At 45.2% G+C, this 22,838-nt stretch overlaps 1 protein-coding gene across 7 annotated transcripts in view; it reads right to left on the bottom strand.

Moving 5' to 3' along the window:
• The window catches only part of ITSN2 (intersectin 2), a 2,589,317-nt gene that overhangs the window by 1,345,393 nt on the left and 1,221,086 nt on the right, over positions 1 to 22,838 (bottom strand). For all 7 annotated transcript variants that reach the window (XM_069605851.1, XM_069605856.1, XM_069605854.1 and 4 more), the window contains one exon: positions 18,624 to 19,087. In XM_069605851.1, coding sequence (XP_069461952.1) covers positions 18,624 to 19,087 — 464 coding nt within the window. The remainder of the gene's footprint in view (positions 1 to 18,623; positions 19,088 to 22,838) is intronic.

Here is a 22,838-nt window from a genome sequence, read left to right as displayed (position 1 = left end):
CAGAAGGTCCCGGTTCTGGATCCCCCGACGGGAGAGGTTCCTCCGTCGGTAACGGTAGTCTCGTCCTTATCTCGGAGCATAAGGACTGTATAGCCAACAAAATGGCCGCTGAGTTGTCTTGCGGCGCTGGCAGAGGGGAATCCGACGGGCGAGCAGGGGCCCCGTCGGTATCCTCGACGATGTCGTCGTCGTCACCTGCGTCGGGGCCCATTCCGACGGGCTGGTCTTGTTCCACGCCTAGGCCGTGGCTTAAGACCTCGATCAGCTCCTCTTCTGAGGTTGAGGCCGAATCTACGACGACGCCCTGCCCCCCCTTCTTCCCCACGGAGGGTTTCACGGGGGTCCTATCGATGGGCACAAAAGAAGACTCCCTCCGAGGAGGCAGGGAGATTCTGGGCCCCGAGGCCGCCACCACTGGTGCAGCCTCCACAGGCTGGGCCAGGGCCGCCGCGACCGTTTCGATAGAGGGCTTGGTCGAATGGATCAAGGCCTTCACCACCTTAGGTGCGCTCACCGCCTTATCCTTGAGGGAGGGGGCACTGCCACGCTCCTCCTCTGCCTTAGAGCTCGACCGGGGCCTCTCCAGGAGCTTCGCCGGGTGCTCGGCCTTCCTCTTACCCGACCCAGAGCGTTGGCTCGTGGTTGATGGTGCCGGGGAGGGTGCACCCTGCCTGGCGCCCGTAGAGCCCGACCGTTCGGCGCTCCCGGTGCCAGCGGACTCGCGGTGCTTGGCCTTATGTTGGGCCCCCGTCGCCGGGGCGCCCTCAAAGGTCTTAGAAGACCGCTCAGATTTCTTCTTCTTCTCGCCAGACGGGCTCTTACCCTCCAGCCAGCTGGCGAGACGTTGATGGCGGTCCTTCATGGTCCGTTCCGACATGTTGCCGCAAAACGCACAGTCCTTCTCCACGTGCGTCTTGTCCCCATGAAGGCAGTAAAGGCAGAAAGAGTGTTCGTCCTCCTTGAAGACGTTCTGCAGCTGGCATCCAGGGCAGGCCCTGAACAGCTTTCCGGGCGTCGAGCTTCCCTTCTCCTGGGCCATCTCCGAGACCGGGCCTGAGAAGCTTCTGGAGTCCTCCGAAGTGTAGCTCGACGAAATCTTCACCCTTGAGGGGCACAGATGAATCCGACACGGGTCCCCGTTGATCGGATGTAGGATCGGTGGAGCTTGAGGCTCTTTTGACCGAAAGAATCGAAGTTTTTGTGAAAAAGCGCGAAAAAATAGCACTAACGCTCGAGAGCAATAGCACGAGGATCCCAACACATGAACGTGCGGTAAAAATCTGAAGATGGCTGCCAGAGGCGGTGCTTAGGTAGAGGGCAGTCATTGGCTGTGGTCAGTATGACGCAGAGACCAGTGATTGGTTATTACTACGAAAGACAGATCAGAAACGAAACTGATACTGGTTTTTTCTTTACCGAGGATTCCCAGCCTGACGACGGGGAATATTCATGAGCATGTGAATCCATGCCAGACCCCATGCTGGAGAAAACGTACATTATTGGGTCAGGTGCATTCTAAAGTGAGACAGAAGCCCGATACATTTTATAAGAGCACCCAAGCACTCCTGATTCCAAGCAAAAAAAGGTGCAATTACTTATTGGTATGGCTCAAAGTCAGCTCCTTGACTCCTCAAGCCTCGACCACACCACTCATCTCCTGACGGGACGTTTGTGACTGTACATACAGCACGCACTACGCCCCCAAACCTTAGTTAGGAACAGAACAACAATATTCCTCCCTCTTATTTTTTATTTTTATTACACAGTGAGGAACACGCAGGCAAGACTAATGGCCAGTAGATAAAGACGCAAAAAAGCACCAACCGTTCCTCTACCACTCATCCAAAAGAAGAATACATCAAGCTAAATAAGCTAAGTGGAAGGTAGGGAGGAATCCATAGAAATAACATTATCAGTAAATAATTTCTCTTTCAATTGATTGCATTCGCCCACAGATTCCTCATCTTGACCACAAAGTAACAGCAGGAGGCGGGCTGGAAGCTTACAAAAAAAAAAAAACACCACCCTGACAAAACAGGCATCTATATCCCCTGGTCAAATCCAGGCTGTGGTGCTTAGAGAAGATGTGTAAAGAGGCCCATGAAGTGGCCTAAGATTTCTCTAACTGGTACACTCCTCTGCAAGGCAGATGATGCAGCTACACCCCACGGAAGAGTGTGCCCATTGGGCCAGTGGGTACTGTGAGGGTTCCGAAATGAAAGCCGGACTTAGGTTGCCATGTTTCCACAAAAAGATATTTATTAAAAGAAAAAAGGGTTGGAAAAATGCTTCTCTGACCTACGCTAAAGAAGAGTTTCCTGCCTATAAACCAAAACTAAAGATCAGTCTGTGTCAGGATGTCAATAACTGAAATACTGTCTTGGTCTCCAAAACGTCCTATCCTGACCCTCACATTATAAACAAGTGACAATGTGTAAGGAAAACATATTGAACTGGCCAAAAAAGTGTTCACAACTGAAACGTATAATTCCAATAAAAATGCCCAGATTAGTCACTTGTGTAAACAGTTCCTTGGTATGTTTGCACTCACAAGATTCCTGTTTAGGTGACCAAGTCTTTAACAGTCTATCTTTAATACAACTTTCTCTGCGGTCTGGATAGCAAGGTCTTCCTTTAACATCCAACGTTCCCGATTTAATAAATAAATACTGATCTTTTCTTCATTTCTTGGGGCTTGCAAATTGCATGGTGTACTGTCCTGCAGGTTCCTTTATGCAATGCCAACTGTTTATTGTACTCGCCTGCCATGACTTTTATATTTATATCAATTGCTTTGCTGTCTTTGGCTTACCAAGACTTCTCATGTGCTTCTCCGTTTCATCAATATTGGAGTAATGACCCTCGGGTAGTCTCAGGGGCTTTCTCCAGCATCCCCGGTCAGATTCGTGCTTCTGCGGTATGCTGCTGTCACCCGCTTTCCAATCTGGAGGCTGTAGATGTTCTTCTGGCCTCCCGCGTGGCTCCGCGATTGTACGTCTGCTTCCCCTCAGGATCAGAAATGGAGAACGCCAGCATCTCCACTCACCGAGGGCCCAGGACCTTCCTCGCGGCTCAAAGTGTCTCCACGGCATTTCAGTCTCTGCTTCAGTGTCTCTCCTGTGGCAGCTGCTTCCGTTCTGCCACGCCGATACGTACCGTTTGTAAGCCCTTGAACATGAGCCAACGTCTTCTCCTTCACTGCCTCTCGTAACAGTGTGCATTGCCAGGTTTAAATGTCCAGCACACAGGTGCTATAGAAAAACAGCTTGACTACTCATTGCGGTTCAAGTTCTTGGTACATGGTTGAAACTCCTGCATCTTCCTTGTCTCAGTACTTGGAGAATTCTGGGAGTTGAAGTTCCTAGATGTTGTAAAACCCATGGAATTGTAATAGTTCTATTTACTGATTTTACAATAAGCAACCTTAAAGGACACATTGCTGCGTTTGAGCAGCGTGCGTTAGTGTCATGGTTGTGCATTTGACCATGAAAATATCAAGAAGAGGGTTCACTTCTCCCACCAGCGGGAACATGTATCTGACAGTATGCCATGAGGGTCTGGGGCATCAGAGGGTCTTCCCCATGAAAAAGGGCCTTGGATATAAAAGGAGTCTTCCTCATGGGAAAGGGGTAGATACTGGGTCTCGTTCAGTGAAGTCACGACATCTCCCCGGTAGCTGTCTCCTCCCATTTGATCCTCCTTCATGAAACTGGCCCAGGGTCAGGTAGCGGCCACCTTCCCCCATGCCACATGGGAGGAGGTCAAAGTACTCCCTTCTTTGCCTTCTCATAACATTCAGAGATGCACACAACGAGGGATTGTCTGCTTCATCACTACTTTCCCCCAACCTGAACTGGGAGAATGCCAACTAACAGCTGGTCATCCCGCCGGACAGAAGGTGTCCTTGCCAGAAAGAAAATTAAAGGCCTCTTTGGATCCAATCTGTGGAGTCTCCTCCTCCTCCTCCTTGGATGGGCGAGGTGGTGGAAAGAAAACCAGTACCTCCACACTCTACAATGTAAATCCAACACCACTGTCAGCAGAAACTTGGGTTGGAACTTCAGAGAGACTTACTTTTTACAGAATTTAAGGCAAGGTGGCTTGCACGAAAGTGCTTGGAGTTCACTGACTCATCTAGCCAACGTCATGGTCACTAAAATGGATGTTGTTTGCATGAGTAGGTATGCAGGGGCTCAAAAGGAGCAGGCATGAAGGAGAGAGAGTTAAGATGCAAAGCAGAGACAACATATAGTGGCCTAAGGAAATTATTTACAATGGTTGGAATGTAGAGAAAAACAAGCCTTGCTCCGGACAGCTCTTTACTCCTTAACAGAGATAAGGAAGCCAGATAGTCCTGTATCGTGCCTATTTGCTAAGACAACCTGGCCAGGGAAAATGAGCTCTGGGCAGATCCCCCACTTGTGAGAGACTGTGCTCTGCCAAACCGTTCTCTGTCTCTTCTAGATTGGCTGCAGGGATTGAAATATCGTTCTCCAGTAACTAGAAACAAAGCTGCATGGCTTCTCTGCACAGGGGCAGTGAGAACACACCCCTTGCTTGTTGAGGTAGTGCATGGTTACTGTATCGTCCTTCAGAGTCAGGACATTTTTTACCCCAGAGAGAAGGCTCAAAAGCTGGACTGACTGCTCGCAGCGCCAGCAGGTTCATGCACCAATGGTTCCACTTGGGATCAGAGGCAGCCCACCTGCAGATTCCTGCAGTGAGCGCCCAAGCCTTTCAGAGAAGCGTCCATATCCACTTGAGCTTCTGGCCAAAGTCCGCAGAACAGCCATCGTTTTCTCCTGCTTAACCCCCCACCAGAGGTTGTCGCTCAAGTCCCTCGATATCTGGAGGATAGCCGTCATGTCACCTGAGAATTTAGACCATTGGCTCACGATAAATAACTGAAGGGAGCGCGCATCCGAAGTCTGACCTCTAGCACCAAAAAAATGCAGGATGCCATGAAGCCTAGAATACAGAAGTAGGCTGATGCTGGTAGACTGCTGGAGTTCTGGAACTCTGACCATTTGTCTGATGCTGGTGACTCTCCTCTGGGGAAAAGCCTTCAGCACTGGAGTATCCAGGACTGCTCTGTTAAATTGGAGCCTCTGTGCTGGTGCCATGTGGCACTTCTTCAAATTCAGGGAGAAACCCAGGCTTTGCAGCAGCGAGCAAGTGTCCTCGAGATGCCTTGAACCCTGCTCTGGGGAATGATCTTTGATCAGCCAATCATCCAAGTATGTGAATACGAAGACTCTGGATCTACTGTGGCATGCTGCGACAACTGCCATCAGATGAACTAGTAATTAAGTGTCCACTATAAATGTTAGGCCCCGGTGCTTCCGAGTGATTGGCACGTGAACGTAGGTGTTCTGAAGGTCGAGCAACATGTGGTATGCACTTGCATTGGTGTATCAATGCAAGTCTAGGTATGTTTCCCTCGGCTGGAATCTTGTGGTGTGATAAGGTTCCAGCACTGGCAGTTGGGGACAGACAGGATGGGAGAGCAACCGAGATGGATGCATTTATGGTAGCTCCCTACTCCCATTTCTATAACTTAACCCTGTAACAATAAAGAGTCTTCCAATTTATATAGACCGGTGTCTGAGTGTCTCTCGATTACCTGGCTACAATATGACACCAGAAACCACAAGTGGCGACGAGGATTTCTTTGCTGGAATTGCCTGATCCAGTGGGAAAGGAGCAATAAGGGAGACAAGCAGCCAAAAGGAGGAAAATGTGTCTCAGGAGGCTGTCTAAATGAAGAAACCAGGAGGAATGGCTGTGTGAATGAAGAAAGGGCAGCCAGGAAAAGAAAGCGCCAAAGTCAAGCATGTGGAAGGTGCCCTAGGTATAAGTCCTGTAGGGGAATGGTACAAATGCGCCCTTGCACGCAACCGGAAGGTACAGAGCCTGGTGTACATGTGGAGACAAAATTTAAGGTGCTGTGAATGCTGACCCATATGTATGGCTGGTGGCAGCTGTTTGAATATGGTGCTGCTTCTGGGATAGAGTACACCCCTGCCTCAAAGCACTAAAAAAAAGTGAGAGTACTGAGGAGAGTCTAGATGTTTTTTTTTTTTTTAAACGATTTTATTAATTTTCCAAAAACAAACAAACCAAACCCAATTTACAGTGGATACATCATGTCAATCATAAATACACATAAATTGTTATATTCCAGCCCACTGTACCTCCCCGTCCCTCCCCCCTCCCAAACCTACTCCCCCACATTTCCAGACTCCACCTCTTGCTGTGGGGATTCCACTTCGGCAGAGCTCATTGAGTCTCCATCACTTGATCCATCATGCGAGGGCCCAAATAGTTCAACTATCAATTGCTTCCAACCCGCTAGGGCTCCGGCTTCTTCTTCTGTCTCCCCTTCACACACTTCCTGCCATACCACTGTTTCCGCCTCCTCCCACTTCTGCAAATCCCTCCACCACGTTTCCATATTGGGCCTATGACATGCTTTCTAGCCCATCGCAATCGTTCTCTTTGCCAGGACATACGCTAGATCTTTCAATTTGCTTTCATGTTTCAGCTTACGCGGTCTGGGGAACCCCCCCTAGCAAACAGGCCCACGCAGTATCCACCTTCATGCGGATCCCCTTGTCTTCCAATTTCTGTGCTATTTCTCCCCGAGGAGAGTCTAGATGTTGCAAATTAAATGATAAAGAAAAGTCCCATCTCCTTAAAGTTCTGTAAGAGTAAACCAAATGAGAGGAGGTACAATGCGGTTTGAGCGTTGCCTTTTGAAACTGTATAGGCGTGAGAGGAGAGAGCTGCACCATAAACTTATGTGCAGCTAAAGCCCAGTTACCGTTAATACGGTTTACTCGCTGCAGATCAGTGTGGTCTGGAAGCTGGATGTGCAATGATGACACCATGGAATGCTGAGGCGTGTTGGCGAAGGCGAGAACTTGAGTTCAGTGTTCGGATCCCATTCCTGAAAGCGCTTCGGGATTTTTCCCTTTCTTCGCTTCATAAGGAAAAGAAAAGGCTGTAGCAGTGTGGCCAGAGTAATGATGTACACAGAAGGATTTTAAACTGCTTTCTGTGTAATAAGATGTGATGAGTGCTGACAATGCGAGCACAACCCTCGTGTTTATTTTTACATTACGTTTCTTTGCGTGACAAGAGATGGGGCACAACGCCTCTTGTATACTGTTTGTTCTGGCTGATGCAGATGTACTGTCATATCGGCAGTTTAAAACTGTGGGTGACACTTTTCCTAATGGACACACGCAGTTGGAGCACGTTACAAGGCTAAAAGACAAGGGAATGTATTTTCTGTAAAAGAAATGTATTTATGTATTGTAAAGAATTGGATTTTTGTGGGGAATTTGGATTGCACTCTCACTGGCAAATGGAAGATAACACATTGAGGAAATGAAATGATAATGTGAAGCTGAAATTGAGTATTTACTAGTAAGGTCTATGCAGGTGGAAATTGTCGTGCTGTCATGAGGAAAATGTCATTTTGGTGTGCATGTTTGAGTTGTGTGCTGTGCCTGGCTGGGTAGGTGCAGATATGAGTGGACAGAATGTGGGGGTGTCGAATTATATTGCACAATTTATAGATTGTGATGCACTATTAGTGTTGGTAACGTTTGTTAGGTTTTGCAGGATAAAGGTGATTGCACTTATGGACCCATGGACTTTTTAGGATGAATTTGCATACAGTCTAGATTTTATGTTTGTTCAATAACATTTATTTTGCAGATGGACATTTTCATAGAGTGACAATATGTATATGCCCAAGTGTAAAAGTATTGTTAAGAGAAGTAGAAATACAATGGGTAGAAATGTATTTTTGGGAAAGCTGGAAATGCAATGTACTATTGTTATCGTGCGAATTTGATGCATGTGATGTGTTATTAGTAGCTTAAGGTGAAATATTATAGAACAGATAGAATGTTATTGTGTAAAAGTACACAGGTGAGTACATTAAGGTTATTATATTGTGGATATGAGTGAGTACAATTGTGCAAATGTGTTTATGAGACAAAGTGTATGTGAAATGAGGCCAATGGAATGAGAGTGTCTATAGAGTTATGATGTGAGGCCAAGTTAAATGTTATGGTGTATGGGCATCCAAGTGGATTTATGGGAGAGCATTTGGTGTTTAGTAGATGAAGCTCAATGGAATGTATACATTGTTTGTAGTATGCCCGATGTGTGAAAAGGCAGGTTGCACCATTCTGTATTTTGGCCCAGATGTTTATGAGGATCCAGATAATTTATTTCCCCATGAACAGTAGGGACGGGATGAATGCCTTGTAATTTATTTCCCTTGAATAGTAGGGACGGGGTGATTGAGATTGAATGACTTTACACGTGTATTTATGGATTGCGCAAAAGTGAAAACATGCATGTATTTTTCTGTGTTCACCACTTTGATGGGACTTGATCAACCCTGTCAATGTGTTCTTTTTGCGTTCTGCTTCTTTGGCAGTTGCGTGTGTTTTCATGTGTTCTTTGTGTTTGTCACTTTACTTTCCTTTTCTTACTTTTATATGTTCCTTGGGAGTAAGTGTGCGGTGTGTGATGTTTGTTTGGTTTCGGGTGATGGTGAGTGTAATGAGAAGTTGTTAGCATGGTGGATGGCGAGTGTACTAAGATGTTGTTAGCATGGTGGATGGTGAGTTGGTTTAGGCTAGTGAGGAGTATGCTTTGATAAAGATGTGTTATTTTAATAACAAAAAGGGAATGTGTGGTATGCACTTGCATTGGTGTATCAATGCAAGTCTAGGAATGTTTCCCTGGGCTGGAATCTTGTGGTGTGATAAGGTTCCAGCAGTGGCATTTGGGGACAGACCGGATGGGAGAACAACTGAGATGAATGCATTTATACTTGCTCCCTACTCCCATTTCTGTAACTTAACCCTGTAACAATAAAGAGTTTTCATATTTATATATACCGGTGCCGGAGGGTCTCCTGATTACCTGGCTACAATATGACAGCAGACACTACACAACACCAACCAATTGTGTAATGTAGAGCCTGGAGAATCTCTCTCAGAGTCACCATCATGTACTTGTCCTTTCTCAGGATGGGATGGTATACTCCCCTTCTTGAGCACCAGGAAGTAGTGGGAGTACCAGTAAGTACCTCTCCCTGGCCAGCATCTCCTCTACTGCGCATGTCATGAGCAGGGATTTCAGTTCTTCCTAGAGTTCGGTTTCCGGCTGATAAGGAAGAGGAGGGGGATCTGTCCAGGGCTTACTGAGAAAGGGAAGGCAGTACCCTTGTTCCACCAAAAGGAGGACTCGGGCGTTGGAGGACATTTTCCACCTACCACTGTACTCAGAATTTTCCTCAAACCAGAGAAGCATGTGGAGAGAATTCAAAGGGGCTTTGATGACGTAGGCACCGTTGAGACCGAAGACTGGCCTTTCATTGCCTCCTATCAATGCTGGTGCATGAAATCCTTCTTTACCCTTGTTTGCGGCAACTGCTTACGTCCTTCTCACAAAGGGGGTCCAATATCTAAAACCCCTGTGCCTCAAGCTGAATGAAAAAGACTGCTTTGCAGGTTGCTGGACAGCCAATCCCAGCGATTTCACTACAACCTTGCAGTCCCTGAACCTTTGTAGGGCCACACTGGCCTTCGATCCGAATAGATGCTCTCCATTGAAGGCCATGTCAAGGAGCTAAGCCTGTACATCCAGCGAGAAGCCTGTTCCTCGACGGTATGAAGTCCCCCGAAGAACCGTCAACATCACCATCACCTCACGACAATTCACCACGTCGAAGCCCGCCAGGAGAGCGAGGCATGCAATCGCCTTACCGTCATTCATATTATCCAAGAAGCCATCTCTCAACTCCCCTTCAGGTAGATGGGAGGCTGAATGCAAAATAACCTTCCAGATAACATGAGAGTACTTGGCAAAAGAGCAGGAGGTATTGATAGCCTTCCACGCCATGCTCCTGTATGCAAATACCTTCTTTTCAAAGGTCTCAAATTGATGGTCTAGGCCTGGACCACAAACACTTCAGGGGTCGGGTGCAACTTAGGGAAAGGCAAGTCACCTCTAGCAGGCTTGTATTTTTGGTGAGCTCACTGTCAACCACTGGTGCTGAGCACCGATGTTGCCAAAGCATTGTAATCGAGTCAGCTATTGTTGCATTAAAAGGCAAAGTCCACTCCAACTGTAGTCCTATGTTCTAGATCATCGTGAACTTGTACGGCTGCAATGGCCTAGCCAGGGCACCAAGGCCAAAGATAACCTCACAACCACCCTCCCATACTGGACATTTGGGTGCACGCATACAGAACCTTGCGACAGCCGAGAACGTATCCAGCCCACTTGCATTAAGCATACCCGCGGCCAGCTCCATGAGCTGCTTAGTCGGACAAAGTCTGGTATTTGATCTAACTCCACACCCAACAAAAGATCCATCCCAAAGGGGATGGGGTCCCTCATGAAATATAGAGTCTATACGCAAAGTCGTCCGACCTGGATTCAGGAGAGCAGTCCTGGTCCTTTGTTGGATCTGCCCTCAAAGAGAGTTGCCTGCCTTGTGCCCTCAGCGCCTCAGCTGCAGACAGCATCGACACGGAGGCCTTCTTCGGCTTTGCAGAGGTCATAGAGGGCGTGCAACCTTTTTTCAATACCTGCATTGGTCCCGCTGTCTATGCCAAAGCCATACCTGCTGCAGCCTCTTTTGCTTAAAATACTCCCACGCGCACCCGTGTAAAGCCCCGTTAAGTCCCGCTTTGCTGCGGACGCTTTTCCAGCGCTTTTTCTGTGGACTGAGGATTTGTTGCTGCATCAACTACAAGACCCAGCAGGTGAAAGAAAGAGCGAACTGTGCACTGTATGAAGAAAGAATAACTATAAAAACAAACTATAACACACCTTTTTCTTGTTTAGGCTTTACTGCACCAAGGGCTGGGAGGAGCTATATAAGCTCAGGGGCGCGCGCACCGCGCGCGCGCACCCGTGTAAAGCCCCGTTAAGTCCCGCTTTGCCGCTTCGCCGCGTCAACGCGGCCAGTGCCGGCTATTTTAGCTGGTGTTTTGTCTTGCAGTCAGATATTAGGAAGGTGCATTGTAATCAAGTGCCATAAAAACCCTGTGGTGTCTAAAAAGAGGCACCCCAGTGTTAAGATGTACACACTTCGTACTGGCATGCCTAGCACGGAACGAGTGCATGCCCTACTGGAGTCCACTTCAAGAGACAGTCCAGCGTCGTCTCTAAAAACGGCACGACCCTCTGTTAAAAGCGCACCGTGGGACAAGCGAATAAAGAAGAGAAGATCACGACTTGATTCCGTCATGGGCGATTTAAGAAACTTTGGGTTTAACAGCTGTCGGACACCACGCTCTGTAGCTAGAATGCCTGAATTTAACAATCTAAGTGTATCAAATATAGAGGCGCAGCCCCTCTGTAACGACCTAGGGGCGAGCTCTGCCCAGCAATCTGTTGCAAACCCACAGGTGATGCAGGTTACAAATGGTGGCAATGAGGTGGAAGAACAGTTATGTAATATCTCACTGTCTGACTCAATGATACTACAGAATGCTCGTTCAGGGGTTGCTAGTGTAGCTCCCCTCCCGAAAGAAAGCCAGGATGTTGTTGCTGCTAAAGATGTTGCAATTATAGAGCTGGAGTCATCAGACTCTTGCCTTGTGGCCAAGGACGACGAATCTGATCTTTCTAAATCTCCAGCACTATTTAATACCGGAGATATTTCCGATTCCGAAAGTTCGATTTCATTTATTCCGCCGACTCCCAGAAGACTAAATGGAAACAGCTTGATTACAAGTCCGGACCCTCTGACAAAAAAAGAAGCTCCCATAACATTGGAAAATATGAATATGGCATTGATGTCCCTAGCTAGATTGTTTGAAACTTTAGACTCCAAAATTAATATAATACAAGATAATGTTAATAATTTGCAAAGATCTCAGAAGGCATTTGGTTTGTCCTTGGCCCAAAAACAAGAGTCTGACGTCGAACAGGCAGCTCATTTGTCAAAACAATTGGGTATGTTGTTATTAATCTGCAAAAATACTGATGACCAACTAAATGGCAAATTGAGCCCAGTTATAGCGGGGGGAAACATACGATGCGTTAACACTGATGTGCCCTTTGTTGAGGGCATCATAAGAGAAGTAACAGCTAAGGAAACAATGAATGCACCTTTGGTGCAACAATCAGGATCAAGAATAGAAATAACCAAATCTGTTAACGGTGTGAGAGGAGGAAATCTCGTGGAGCTGACAGTAATGGAGCCCTCATCTGACCAGGTGATACTGAGTAAAGAGGAGATAGGGGCTCCTACAGCTGATGATCCAAAAATAAGAGAAACACAGCAGTCAAAAGGGGCTTATACGATATTTGCGAAAAAGTCTAAGGGCCCCTCCAATCAATTAATTATAAATCCAAAGAAATCAAAAAATCAGAAATCTGAAATAATGGCTGCAAGTGGGTCTGCGAAACAATTCTTTAAATCTCTATCTAAACCAGATAGATGCTCAATGTTAGCTTCCAATGCGATCACAAAAAAATATCAGACTCTATCTCAGGAAAGACAAAGAATGAGGAATAAGGGTCCGGACCCCAACCATGTGACTCTCCCTTATGCTCCCCTAGACGAGTTGGTGCATATTGCGCAGGAACTAGGGAGTGGATCCAGTAATATAACGACGCCGACTCAAGTGCCAACTACATTGAAGAATAATCGAGTGAAACTTGACCCAGTGCCTAATGCCACAGTTAATACGCAGGATCTTAGAAAGGCCGTGGATGAGTACATGAGTCAATACCATCCTAAGCCGCAGGTGACTCATCCACTATCTCAGATTTTCAATCCATCAGTGGAGGAACCTGAGTCAGGAGATGATGAGAATACTAATGGCGAGAGGGCCTCCTCTAAACAGGAAGCGAAATCCTCTAAGAATGACCAATCAACAACCAAAACAACCTCGGATGCCCAAGACAATTTGCTAAATAATATTCTATGCACAATTAAAGACTGTCTAGTCGCTTTGACTGCAGAACAGCAAATTGTCAAATCATCCTTGAAGGCAATGAGGAGTGGCCATTCTGATGTGGTAAATCCATCTCATGGAGAAAACACCTCTAAGAATGTAACGTTTAAATCTCCTTTGGAAGAGACAAAATGTTGTAAGAATAGAGATACATCTAGTAAGCGGAGTTACCCTGACTTCAAGGCACCACCCAAGAGTAAAAAGCCTACCCAATTGCTGTCTTTGTTCCTCAGTTGTCGGGGGGGTTCCTTTCCAACATACATAATGAACAGAGGAAGTATCATGCAAATATTTGCAGATATCCCAAACTTGGAGGATATCTCCTCAGGTGATGTGGTGCAAGTGGAGTTCCCCGATGATAGTGATCCAACGGTGTCCTGCATATGGCTAAGCTCTCGCATCATTTATAATATCATCCGGTCCGCTAGATCCGAATTTTTTGATTTGGGCTTTGATTTAATTCCAACCACAATAGAATCCCGTCCGGTGGAGGCTGCCATTAAACCTGCTAGTCAGGTAACTAGTGGTGAGCACACCTCAGGTAGGGGGTTGCAGTTGTGGGAAAGCGTAACTAGGAACCGGTGATTCCGATGCCCGAGGTCAGAAAATGGTAGTCATGAGCTGGAACACTAGGGGACACAAACATCTGTTAAATAACGCTAAGTGTGATCTGAAAGAGTGTGATCTAGTTCTGATGCAAGAAACCTGGCTGACCGTCCCCCTTTCGTGGGACAATCATTATGTCCATCTAGTTCCAGCAATTAAGGGACAAAAAGGTAGACCTATGTCTGGGTTGGCAACTATCTCTAATATGACCACGATAGCCATTATCTCTGAGGGGCCCAATCCAAACTCTTATTTGCAATGCTCAGTAATAATGTTCCAAAAACTGAAATTCTTAGTTATAAACATATATTGGAACCCAATTGCAATTTCAACTTCTACTTTCCTTAATGATCTGAATGCATTAATGGAAGACAATATAACTATCCCGGACATTGCGCACGTAATATTAGCCGGAGATTTGAACATACATTTGCTGGCACCATCTAAGAAAAGAAGTATGGATCGGGTCTCGCCGTGGAGGGCCTTTATTAATACTTGGGACCTAATTATACTAAATGGGGCAGTGGAAACTGATAATCCTCCATCATATACTTGGACTTGTGGTGCTCAAAATGCTATAATTGACTATATGTATGTTGATAGAGGGCTGTTTGAGAAAATCTCTGAGTTTAGGATAGTTCCCACCACAGCGAGTGATCATTGGATTCTGAGAGCTGAGTTTTTGATTCAAACCAAGGAAGAACTTCGCGCTAGTCAAAATCAATTGAATGGTTTAATTATAAATCCCCAACAAAACAGACTACATTGGTCAAGTGATGCACTGCAAACATTTGCATGCAGTGTAACAGATGACCAACAGCGACTGCTAAGAGGTATGGATACTACTGACTATCATGATAAAATGCATCTTTTTGCCCCTGTTTCAACCCCAGACACTAAGAAGAGTAGACAGTGGCACACTCATGTATTTGATCTGGCCATTAGAAATAGAAAGACGCAGTATCGAAAACAGAAAAGGCAGATTTCTCATCTACTGCACATTATCGAGAACTGGCCCTACGCAATTTGAAGACCAAATATAGAAATTGGACTCGAGGTCATAAAGCTGAAATGTACCAACATGATGGAGAAAAGTGGCTACAGATGGTTCAAACTAAAAATACATCACAAATCTGGAAAATGATAAATAATGGAGCAGGTGCTCCGCAGCTAACAGCACAACTTAATGGTGTGTCGGAGAAAAGTTGGGTCGCTTATTTCACCAGCATTTATGATCTTCCGTCCAATAATATCTCAAAGCTGAACCTAGAAGCAATGAACTCATCTTTTCAGATTAATTTTGATCGCGAAGATGTTTTGTTTTACATAAACAAAGCTAGCTCTTCAAGAGCTCCAGGGCCTGGCGGCTTATCAAATTATGCCTTAAAACAGAATCCGGAATTATGGGCATCTATTCTTTATGCTATCTTCCAGGCCCTGCAAATAAAACAGGCAATTCCTCCGTCGTGGTGTAAGGCTATTACAGTGCCAATTTATAAGAAAGGCGATCGAGCGAATCCGGCCAGTTACCGTCCGATTTCCCTTCTTGACGCACCTGGCAAGATCTTTGGCAGAATTGTCCTAAGAGATCTCAATAATTGGGCGTCAGAAGAGAACCGGCGAGATCCATTTCAAACTAGTTTTGTGGGAGGTCTTGGCACCAGTATTAACATAACGACCCTCAATGCAATTAAAGAGTTATACGCCACAAGAAATCAACCAATATATTTGGCGTACGTTGATTTTCGAGTAGCTTTTGACTCGGTTGATCGGAACCTACTATTTGAGAAATTACTAAAATTTGGCTGTCCATCCTCACTTGTGCAATTAATATATTTACTCCACTCAAACACCTCAATGAAAGTTAAACTGAATTTAGAAGGGCTGCTATCGGATGAAATACCTACCAAACGCGGCCTGAAACAAGGCTGCATTTTAGCCTCTACATTGTTTAATTTGTTTATATTTGATCTCGGTAACGAATTTAACAACGTTGTGAATGATGCTCCCAAACTTGGCAAGCAGGTCATTGCATGGCTTTTGTATGCAGACGATTTAGTTCTTATCTCGCAAACACCGAGAGGCCTGCAAAACATGCTTGACAAACTCGATCAGTACGTTGCCAAGAATAATTTAACCTTAAACCTGGAGAAAACACAAGTGATGGAATTGGGGAGGCATGGATTTAGAGCAAAGAAACAGTATGCTTGGCTCTTGAACGATCAAAAGTTGAAAATAGTCAATGAATACAAATACTTAGGAGTCACATTTAGCAACTCTCCTACTAACATACCCCAAAGAGATAGTATAAAGGGTAAATTATCCAGCTTAATATCGCAAGCGAGAATCTTACAATACAAGTATGGCAAGTTCTCGTGCAAACACATTCTCATTTTTTATCAGCAGAAAGTAATCCCCATTGTTACCTATGGTTCTGAAGCCTGGTCACCTTTACAGGCCGGTTATTGGAACAAAATTGAGGCTAGGTTTTGGAAGAAAGTTCTGAATCTTCCAAACTCTAGCCCAACGGCACTGCTTCGTTTTGAGTTGGGAATTCTCTCAGTGAACATTCAAGCATCCTGGAAGAGATGCTGCTTATTTCGGAAATGTGTGTTGGGTTTATCCAGCAATAGTGTGTTAAGAATTCTGGCAGACTATTTGTTGAGATCAGAACATTTATTTCCATCAAACTGGAGAGCGGCCGTCTTGTCGGACCTAACAGAAGCCAACATCTCATTGGATCTCTTACTATCTAATCCTGCTAAAGCCAAAACCAAACTGTATCATTTAGATTGGCACATAACTCAACAGAATTGTATGAAACTAAAAGACTTTGATAGAGCTCTGTTTGGGCATACAAAATTCCGGGACACTGCTGATTATCTATTAAAATGCCCTTCTCACAAGTTGAGAAACCAAATATTGAGATTTCGCCTGAATTTATGGCCAACTAAACAAGTTCTGTCAAGGAGGGGAACTATTAAGAGAGATTCCTCATTTTGTCGATTCTGTAATGATGAAAAATCTGAAGAAACTTTGAAACATTTACTGATAGAATGTGTTGCACTACAATTGCAGAGAAAATACATTGCTGACAAACTAACAAGGTACCATTACATAAGACGCTCTAATGATGAGCTATGGCATGAGCTGTTTGCAACCCCAAAGATAACAGTAAGAATAGCCACTATGCAATTTCTAAATAAGATATTATGTCCAATATATCCAAGTAAGTAAGTTGCTTGCTTAATAGAAGAAATGGGGGAGTACTTGGCTCTCCATATATATTGTCAACTTGAATGTGATGTGTTTGCATTTGATTTTAACATGTTATTACTGGCCAACTCATAGAATTAGACATGCTAACTGAAAGTAGTTGTGCGGAGGATTTTACTCATTTGTCTTAATCATTAGTTAAGCAAATCTATTGATTTTTACTGTATTGGACAAAATTTCGTTTTATGATATGTGCATTATGTTTTAACTTTGTTTTGAAAGGTTGATTTAATTAGCCATCCAAAATAATAATAAAAAAAAAAAAATACTCCCACTACTCCCCACGTGCCCCTTTGGAGGGTCAAGACTTAGTCCCAGTTGTGCATATGCCTGCAATCCTTATTCATTTTGTGGGAACATGAGGAATGATGAGACTCACTATCTCATGTCACCTGGCCTCCTTTGTAATCTTTTTTTCTAGGGTAGGGCCCTTCAGTTTCAACTCCTGGGGATTTTGTGGCCAATGTGGCTGGCAGCTTCGAAGGAAGCCTGCCTACCACCAGTTTGGTGAGCATTCAATCAAGGCCTTAGGGTTCATGGAATGACAGGAGTCAATTGCTCCGTATCATATTCCACCCCCAAACACATGTAGGTTTTAGAACTACAGTCCCAGCAGCGCTTCAAACCCAAAGTCTTGGGCCTGACACACAGACATTGAAATTTATTTTTCATTTTCTGAACAGAGTGCATGGAGTCAACAAACTGAAGTAGGGGGCGTAGTGCATGCTATATGTACAGTCACAGACTTCACGTCTGGAGTCCAGGAGTGGCGCAGTCAAGAAATGTGACAACGAGGTTTAGACTCACTACGTCGCCTGTGGATGTTTTCCGAGCAGCAGACACTGTGGGGATGCTCTATCAAGATGAGAAATCTGTGGAAAAATGCAATCCTTTGAAAATGTGTTCCCTGGACAAAAACAAAGTAACAGCTTCAGATCCATTCAGATGAGAGCTTCCTGTGACCTCCATCTAATTAAGGAGAACAAACCAAGTAACCTGGAACCCATTTCTCCCAGTAATTAGGTAAAAAGGGTACAAGGATTGTGGACTCGCAACACGGTTACCTGTGCGCTATTTATCACTATAGGAGTCTGCAGTGAAACGAAATCTAAGGGGCGGTGTGAGCAGCAGTCCCATCCCGGTCAACCTGGCCACACAGGTTGATACTAAATTAACAATTTGTGGGATGTGGGGGATGGAATTGCATTAAACACCATTAGGCTAAGAGACAACAATCAAAGTACAGTATTTTAATGGTTTGGAATGAAGAACAGCCGACACGTGTTTCGACACTTGCGTCGTCTTCAAGGCATAAGTATTTAGAAATGGCCAATGAATATGAGAAACCACACTGGAGATTGATCGGTAAGTACCTGTTAAGAATGTATATCTTGATCAATATGAAAAGCCAATTGGCTGGGACGAATATATCGTTCGGTAAATCGAGTATGGAGCAAATTAAATGAGACAAATTAGGTAAAAACGCTGCACAAATTGGTTATGGAATAAAGCAATGGCTGACCACTGCAGAGTTATACAATTTTGGGGATGGTAGTCTAAATTTAAACCCTGACAATGAGGAAGGTTCTATGACTGCACCGCTAGACTACCATATGGTTGGAGTTATTGAATCAGCTTCCCAAAACCGTAGGTACCTATTGTGTCATTTTTGCAAAGCATAATGAGGTGACAGTATTCAGGCCATGACTATAAAAACAGGAATGTCACATGATTTACCTTCTTTTCTCCGCTCAGCGTTCAGACTTTTCCCCCCAATTTGTTTAATCTTATCCAGAAAGTTTTCATCCAAACTGATCCTAGAGAAGCGCTTCTCTGGTTCTTTCCGACTCAAAACCTCAGCTCTTTTTTTCTCCTCATCCAGATGCTTGCGCCTATCCTCTGCTTCTTTGCCGATCTGCTCTTGCTTCCTTTTCTCTTCTTCCTGCTGTATTTGCCTTTGTTCAGCTTCTCTCTGAGCTACTTCTTGTTTGTTCCTCTCCTCCTCTTCTCGATGTTTCTCTGCTGCTAGTTTTTGTTGTTGGGCTTCTTGGTCGCGTATCCTAGAAACTGCTTCGTCCGCTTTCTGCTTTTCAAGACGTATTTTCTCCTGTCTTTGGTCTTCTTCAAACTGCTTCTTTTTGTGTTCTTCTTCGAGGCGCACTTTTTCCTTCCAAAGATTTTCTTTCTCTTGTTTTGCCTTCCTGTAAAACATGCACAGAATTATAAAACTGCTATCAAACAAAGATATAGTGATATCATCAGAACACATGATATTAATGAAGCACATTTGTGAGTTTAAGCATAGAGACGGGAAACGCCCCCCACACACCTCCAGCCATTCCTTGCCCCCTAGCCCATCGCCCGACTTCCAGAGATGCCCACTGAAATCATAAGAAGGGATGTGCAAACAGAATGAGTACAACAAGAGGCATTTAAGAGGCCAGTTTGCAAGCCTGTTTTCAGAGGGTTTAGCAAGCTGTAAGACCACAATCAGTGAAGTCAAATTTAGGGACGAACACCTGAGTCCTGGAATTCCCTTGAGCCTGCCTCTCTATGGCAGTGGGAATCTTCCCACTTCCATCTAGAAGGCATTAGGAGAAGTTGACAGTTTATACAGAGCACAGGTTAGAGTAACCACATACCACTGTGGGGCAATCCTGGAGTCGCACAAACTGACACATAATGTGCCAGACTCCAAGATAGCAGAATGTTTCTTTATGTCAGTTTCTTCCTTTCGCTACTGAAGGTTTCCCTAAGACGGTGGCTCCCTAGGGATCTTCTAGCTCTCCCCCTCTCCTATCCACGCTTAAATGAGTTTGGGATGGTGCCTCCTTCCACACATTGTCAATTTTTCAGCTCGCCTGCCCGCTCTTGACTGACTCTCTTCTACTCTTTTGACCCAAGATGTTCTCCTCTTCTCCCACTACTATGCCTCAGTTCTCAAACTCTGCATACTTACCTCTACCCTTTGGTTGCATTTGTTTTTAAAAGAAAATCTTTCTATTGTACATTCCATCTGTGTGCACATTGACACATTCATCCTTTGTTATTTTTCCTTCTGCTTCTCAATTCTTCCAGTACACAACCACTACCTTCTACTACCAACTTACTACTACCTCCGATGTTATTTTCTCATTCTTATTACTCAGTCTCCCTATCACTACCATCTCTCTGCTCGTCACTACTCTTACTGCCCTACTGCTTCACACTACTATCACCTCTTTACTAATCACTTCTCGATACCACTACTCCTACTAGACTACTACACCTTACTACTCCTACTCCCTCTCTACTACCACATCTCTTTCTCAAATTTCACTTGTTACGGCTGCACCTACTTCTACTTTCTACCACAACTACCTCTCCTCTTCACTCCCAAGCACAAACAACCCACAGACCCTCTCTCAAATAACCACCACCCTCCTTCCATACCCTCTTCCTTTGTTCTCCAGGATGTCATCCTCCACCTCCTGTCCTCACCCAACTAACCCACAACAAACCATCCCAAACTTATCTTTAAATATCCTATCCCCTCTGAGGATTGGTTAACTTTTCCTATCAATAGCTTACCTGCTCTCCCAGGGTGTGGCCTGAGAAGTGCGTAGGGTGGGCTGAGGGGCTTCATAAAGGCTTGTAAGCCCTGGCCCCTTCCAGGCTGGAAACCAGTTCATTCAACAGTTACCCTAATCCACTTCAATATCATCTTCCCCCTCAGAGTCTACCTGTTTTCTCAGATACTCTACTTCTGCCAAGCCCCATCGTGCACATCCAGGAGCCACTGCCTTAGCGATAGGCACCCGCCCCTTTCCATGAAATCGTAATTTGTCGGTTTGGCTAGAACAAACATAAATCTTGCAATTTTATTCTGTACTTTAGGTCTCTTTTTCCCTGGCAAGGGTGCCCATAGACAGACAGAGCATGAATGCGTTCATAATTGCTTCCCAATGGCATATTAAAACATCACACCACCTCCACCAAATATAAGGTGATCACTGGGCAGTCCCAGACCATATGCCAGAAGCCTGCATTGCCCGCTCTGCAACGTGGATATTCATGCAACACTGAAGGGTTTATCATGTGTAATTCCTCCAGCATCAAGTACACCCTATGTAAGGAATTGAATTGAATCAGTTGGAACCACGCGTTTCGGGACACCATTTTAACCTGTTCCCACATCTTCACCCATGTTATGTCTGAGATCGATTAACCTGTATCTCTTTCCCACTTATCCTTAACCGCTAACTCTAAATCTTTTCGTATGGCTTGGAAGGCTGTATACACCCTGGAATTCCTTCCCCAAGTTTCAGCAACATTTGTACCTCAGGGCTTGCCTCTGTTCTTCTGGAATATACTCCCAGAGTGCCGGTAACCTTTGCACCACTTTTGTGTATGTAAGAAATTGACCACTCGACACTTTGTAGGTCTGTTTCCATTTGTCAAATATAAACAGCGTTCCCAGCACAAAGAGATCCCCTATTGTCGTGCAGTGTTTCTCCTTGAGGGCTGCCAACCCTACACTTCTCAGTGCCATTCTGATCATGGTGTCACTTCCTATAGGTATATCTGACACATATAGTCCTCTGACTCATTTTTACCAAAAGCTTTTTCCACACTTCCCGTACCACCTTTAAGACATTTGTGTCCCCTTTACCACCCATGGGATTCCACAATAGTTCTATCCCCTGTCTGCAGTCCAGGATCCCTCCCAGCAGACTGGCGATTTCACCCCTCCGGGCCGTATTCCATTGAGCTACTGATTGTAATTGTGCCGCTATAGTATATATCTCAAAATCTGGCATATTCAGTCCCCCATCCTCCGTTCTACGCCTGTATTCCACAACAATTCCCCAGATTCAGCGCTATCCTAGCTGCTACTACCTTCTTGAGAATGTTCGTGTGCACATTCAACAAGGAGATAGGCGTGTATGAGGTACACTGGCTCGGGTCCTTATCCTTTCTTTAGGAGCACAGTGTTTATCGCCTTTCTCATTGTCCCAGGCAATATACCCTTGCAAAATGCATTATCGTACATCCTTTTCAGTTGTGGAACCAGGATATCCGCAAATTGGATTGTATAGCATCTAATATTTCCCCCTCTTCTATTGGTGTCTCCAGCCCCTCTATGGCCTCTCCCTCTAGTCTTGGCAGTCTCACTAGTTCCAGCAAATCTGAGATGTCCAAATCTGAAAATAAATCTTTTTATTGCTTTCATTAACACAAATTCAATCAAATTGACATACAGACGGCAGTGCAATCCCAACCCATACAGTACAGTAATGCTGGACACAAGCAAAGAAAAAGTTTTGTCATGTATTATGCATCATACAAAGATCCCGATGCCATTGGAGGCGTTGCCCCGTGTTTACAGTAGACTGGCTACATAAGGCCCCCGGATGTTCCTAGGCCTGGATGCCGGGTGGCTCGGTATTCAGCCTTCGTGTCATGACAGTACAGAAAATCCGCTCTCCATTGTTCATAGACTTGGGGGCGTCCCATTCCACACATCATGGCGACCCTTCTTTTAGTGAGCAACAACAACAAACCTAGAGGGCTCCTTACATGCTTTGGCAACTCATACGTGGACCCCAACAGAGCAACCAGGGGAGTCGGTGACACCACCTCCCCGACAATCCGAACAACAGCATCGAAACCTTGTACCCAAAAAGGATGTACACTTGGACAGAGCCATGCTAGGGGCAGAAAGGTAGCAGGCGAATCTCTGCAGGAGTCTGGTGTCTCAGGGACAAAAGCCTATGGATGTCCACTGGAGTGAGGTAGAACTGGTGGAGAAATGTGAAGTGGATCAGCTTGCACCTACTATTGACATGAAATGGGAATACCACAGGAATCATCCGCCCACCCCGCCGACTTGTCAATTAAGCTTGCATATAACCTAGAAACCAGCCTGGCCCGATTTTCCGAGCTAATCACTCCGTGAAGGACCGGGGCAAT

The sequence above is a fragment of the Ambystoma mexicanum genome, chromosome 4p, assembly GCF_040938575.1.
Source record: "Ambystoma mexicanum isolate Mex_15411 chromosome 4p, UKY_AmexF1_1, whole genome shotgun sequence".
Taxonomy (NCBI): domain Eukaryota; kingdom Metazoa; phylum Chordata; class Amphibia; order Caudata; family Ambystomatidae; genus Ambystoma; species Ambystoma mexicanum.
This window is presented reverse-complemented; position numbering and strand designations above follow the sequence as displayed.